Source organism: Clupea harengus, chromosome 1, assembly GCF_900700415.2.
Source record: "Clupea harengus chromosome 1, Ch_v2.0.2, whole genome shotgun sequence".
NCBI classification, from domain to species: domain Eukaryota; kingdom Metazoa; phylum Chordata; class Actinopteri; order Clupeiformes; family Clupeidae; genus Clupea; species Clupea harengus.
Window position 1 is genome coordinate 5,777,937 of NC_045152.1, and position 4,767 is coordinate 5,782,703.

General features: G+C 46.3%; 1 protein-coding gene across 1 annotated transcript in view; it reads right to left on the reverse strand.

Moving 5' to 3' along the window:
* Window positions 1–3,590, reverse strand: part of xylt1 (xylosyltransferase I) — an 89,585-nt gene extending 85,995 nt beyond the window's left edge. Inside the window, exon 1 of the mRNA XM_031565578.2 lies at window positions 3,191–3,590. Coding sequence (XP_031421438.1) covers window positions 3,191–3,463 — 273 coding nt within the window. The 5' untranslated portion in view covers window positions 3,464–3,590. The remainder of the gene's footprint in view (window positions 1–3,190) is intronic.
* Window positions 3,591–4,767: the final 1,177 nt, after the last annotated feature.

Sequence of the window (4,767 nt, forward strand, 5' to 3'; positions counted from 1 at the left end):
TGGTAACACAGGCTGTATGGCATGACCTATAAATAGTTAATAAAGTAGGTGTAAGCTGAACTGAAAACTCTTCCTGAATAACAGCATAACAATCCATTTTTTACAGGTACTTTGTGTACAGTAGTTTGTGTTTAAAACAGTCTTCTTCCAGATCTCGATGCAACCGTAATATTTAAGATGCCATCAAAATGAACTGTTTCTGATTAATCTCTTTCCTTTTGCTGTTGTATCACATCATGTTTCCCTTTCCCTTCCAGCCTCTCTCTCTCCCACTCTCTTTCTCCCTCTCTCTCTCCCTCTCTCTCTCTCTCTCTCTCTCTCTCTCTCTCTCCCTGTCTCTGTACAGTACAGAATCGTGAGACCCCCAGGGTTTGACCCCCACCACTGGCTCCTGACCCCCGGCTGCATCCTCAGCCTCTCCGGTAGCTGTCCTGTTTCCCCCGTGGCTGTCTCTGGTTGCATCAGTCAGTCAGGACGCTGCTGAGGAAGAGTAAGAAAGGACCCGGGGCTGCCACAGCGCTCTCCTGGCATCATCACTCACTCATGCCAGAGGAGAGACGGCGTTAAAAAGAGACACACACACAGAGAGAGAGAGAGAGGCAGAGACCAAAAAAGAAAAGTTGAAACAATCAGATCGCTACCAGCTTCCTCTTTAATCTGATGCCAATCCTGTTTGCCAAAGCGCACAGCCCACAGAGGCTGCAGAAAAACAATACAGCGCGCGTGAGAGAGAGAGAGAGGGAGAGAGAGAGAGAGAGAGAGACGCAGAGCACTGACGGGAGAGGATATCTGTCTCTTTCTCTGTGTCTCGCTTTCCCCTCTCTGTCTCTTATTCTGGGCCTTACTGTCTTTCTTTCTCCTTACTCTCACTCTCTCTTTTCCCTGTTCTCCCTCTCTTTCTCTCAAGATACTCCTTCCCCTCCTCTTACCATTATCTTTATCTCTCTGTCGTTCATGTATTGCTGAGTGTAACCCCTTTTGAGGTTAGAATGATGGAGCTCCCTTTCGTTCTCTCTCTACTTTACAGTCAATCACAACCTTGTTTAGGCAGTGAGGTCGGTGGTCACACTGTCAGGCTTGCTCTCGCAGCCTGTTGCCCAGAGGGACACCCTACAGGGACGGCCATACTCGACAGCAACGGTCCTCGATCTGACCACACGTCAACAAGCCTGCTCTCCATGAAAAAAACAAAAACAAACACCTGATCAGAATAAGCCCGGTTCAGAAACAGATGGGGATAAGCTTCATAGGTGATCCGTATGGAGTCATTTCATTCACCTGACATTGCTCCATCTGTAGATCCGTATGTTATACACCGAAGGAATTAAATAAACGCTAGCACAAGATAGCACTGGAGCTGGAACTAGAGCTAAATATTACACTCACAGACTCACAGATTGTCCACGGAGCACACCATGAAAGGCGGGTTTACAAACAGGACATGGTGGTTATGGTCTGGGTGTCTAAATGTGACGCTTTGGGAGACCACGACAAACATTTACATTCCAAAATAGTTAACGGGGACAGAATATTAGGCCAGTGGTTCTAAATGCAGGACCTCCAATCATCCCCTGTAATCTCCTCTTAATATGCACATCGTGCTAATTACAGAACACGCTACGAGCACTTGTTAGAACCCATCCAATTCAGGCCAGAGCCAAATTAGAGGATGTGAGGGAAAAAAAATGTCCGCGTGCCACCGCAGAAAACTATATAGGACTGTGGTCTCATTTTGGAGCTTCCAAAGCACTGAAGGACAAATGAATGTCTTGGGCTGTCAGTCACTGATGATGAGTGTTGCCAAATAAAGAAATTAATTCATGGCTTCTAAAAAAAGCAAGGTCCTCTTTTGCTTTGTCATAAGGTTTGTATGATACTGAGAAAGGGGGTTTTACTTATTTATTTATTTATTCATTTATAGAAAGACACAGTAGGAAATTAATTCAGCAAAAACTTGTCAGCTAAAAATGTGTTGATGACGGGTAGCCTAATCCAAAATGACACCGTTTGTTAGACTTCATTCTTAACACGTACATACTTATACTGAGACAGCAAGTGTAATTTTCGCCCACACAGTTCTAACAGGTCAGACTCAAAGTAGTGAATATTGGTGAAAACAGAGCCAGTGGCAGCAGTGGTGGCTGTAGCTGCTGTACAAGTTATAGTTGCCTAGTGAAAAGGCTGACAGTGAAACATTTTCGGCGTGCATAAAACGGTTTACAAAACACTTTTATAGGGGTTGGCAAAATGTGGAGGATAGTTCTGAAAAAGTCATTACATTATTCATGGAATAATTTCGGTCATATGGAAGAGAAATTGTTTCACCTCAGTCTATATGTGTTGCTTGGCCTCGAATGATTGGAACTACTCCGGGAGGTTCGATCAGATGCCTCGCTGCTGAAATTAGCGTGTCTCAACAGCGCTGTTGGCATTTTTATACCTTTAATTTATCAATGTAAAATACGAACGACTGCTAGCATGTGGGGTGTAGTACAGCCTGCATTTTGCCAGATTTAATTAGATGACTATTGTGATGTAATTACCGTGTGTAAAGGTCTGATGATAAGGTGAAGGCGGTCTCCAACTTCTAATGTGAATGCGAATAGGCTACAATGCAACTAGACACATTAGTGAAGACCAGACACATCTACGGAGGCTCCGCCGATACCCTTTCGGCAGGGCATCTCTGGGTTTTGCCAGCACACTTCAAATATAATGGTTTATGGTAGGTGTATGTCAAACACTGTCAACGTAATGAAAACGTAAATGCTGGTACGCACAATGCAGCGAATCTTAATGGGCGAGTTGTAAATTGCCAGATCCAACACGATGCAACAAAAGTACCCAGGAGCATACACATAGTAGCGCGCAGAGCACTGAAGGATCACGCGTTGCGTTCATTATGTGGCAAGCTGTGCAACTAAACGAGGGAACAGCCATTGGGTTGACTACTGCGCACATTTTAATTCATTCAGTGGCATGAAATATGTTCGTTGCATATTCGTGGGGCTGCAATGGCTTGCCAGAATGGATAAAAACAGGGTGGTAAGAGATCGGCTAGTCAAATCCTACCAGCAGCCCCGATAAATCACAAAGGGCCCGTTATCACCGCCAGAATAAAATAATTTCGTCTTGAAAAAACTGGACGGCAAAGAGAAGCTATACCCCTCGAAGACCCATGCTGTCTTACCGGTTGCTGCTTATGCCGAACGGGTGCCTTTCCCAGTGGTGGCTGATGATGTCTTCTCGGGAAGCCGCTTTTCGGATACTCGCTGTAGGCTTTGTTGATACCGATTCGGTCTCGCTTCTCTCTGCCGTTGCCATCGTCTTCCCTGTCTTCCCCCGTGTCCAGGCTACTGAAGTTCCATACGATAAGTGTCTGGATTAGTAGCACAGTAAGTGCCGCTATTAACGCAGACCGTGATCGCCGAGCCAACTTACGGGCACACAAACTGCCTACCATCTTCACGCTGAAGCAGCGAGGTGCCACTGCCGAATACCGACAGTAGCCTTTGTGGCTCAGCGACTGGGAAGGAGCGCGGAGAGGGAGAGAGGGGTTGGTTGGTTGGTTGGCAGAGGCTTGAGATGAGGAGAGAGAGGAGGGCGAGCGGCCGAGAGAGAGCGAGAGAGAGAGAGCGCAGAGCCCCCTAGTGGCAACAAAGGAACATTACATCAAATGATTGAGCCAGACCTTGAAGTAACCATGGGAGGTGGCTGTTGCTTCTTTTATCCTCATATCCACGCTTTTCTTTTGTATAGGCCCACTCTGTTAAAATATCAAAAAATATTTGAAAGCTAATGTTGTCTTATTACAAGAGATCAACAGCCAGGGTGGACTCGACTTGTTTCACCAGTGTTTAGGATGTGATAATCGCCTGGCCTACCTCTAAATGTTTGGCTTATCCGTTTTGTTTCATCCAAAGCAACAGATGAGTGTGTGCTGAATGTGATTTTACTGAATGTGGACTTCACTCACAGCATGGTGAAAGGGAGAAATATGCAGTAGGCCTACATATCATTTCAACTCTCTCTTTCTCTCTCCATGTCTTTGTATATTTATGTATGTGTGTGTGTTTCAGATTTTTTGACAGATCAATGATTTATAATCTCAGAACCATGATGGCATGACTTCCACTGTGAGCAGAAAGTAAGAGAGAGGGAAACTAACGATATGAGACATAAGGACGACCTCGGTTCGAAATTAGACGTAGTGTGTGGATCACGGAGGAAGCATCCCTCACCCAGCATCGCCGTACGCCATGAGACAGGAGCACTTGGTTTCCATGGGAATGCACACATGTTCATTTTTTTTACCTGCTGTCTTGCCTCACCGGGATTCCAGAGGCAGATGTCTGAATGGTGTTTTGGAAACATGGATCAGCTTTACTCGAGCGGACGCTCATGGGCCGCCGTGTTTTCTCGCAGCCTCTCTGACGCGGGCGTCATTAAAGTTGAAACAGCTGCTGCTCAGCCGCCGCTTTTCATAATTCACAAGCCTCGTGGAGATCAAGGTCGAGTGGCTTTGATGAATAAAAGAGGGGAACGAGGTGCTTGTCCTGCGCAGGTTTCCGCTCCGAGCGCTGAAATGCGAAACGTCGCTCATCGCATACTTGGCCAGCGTGAAGTTAATGGACCGAGTTTGCATTGTGTAGACACCGACGATGGGATGCCCCCCTCCCTTTGTGGATGGCAAAGCTCTGCCTAGAAACAATAGGTCTGTGAGACCCTGTGCTGGGGATGCAAGCAGGGGATGAGTGCCCCGGAGTA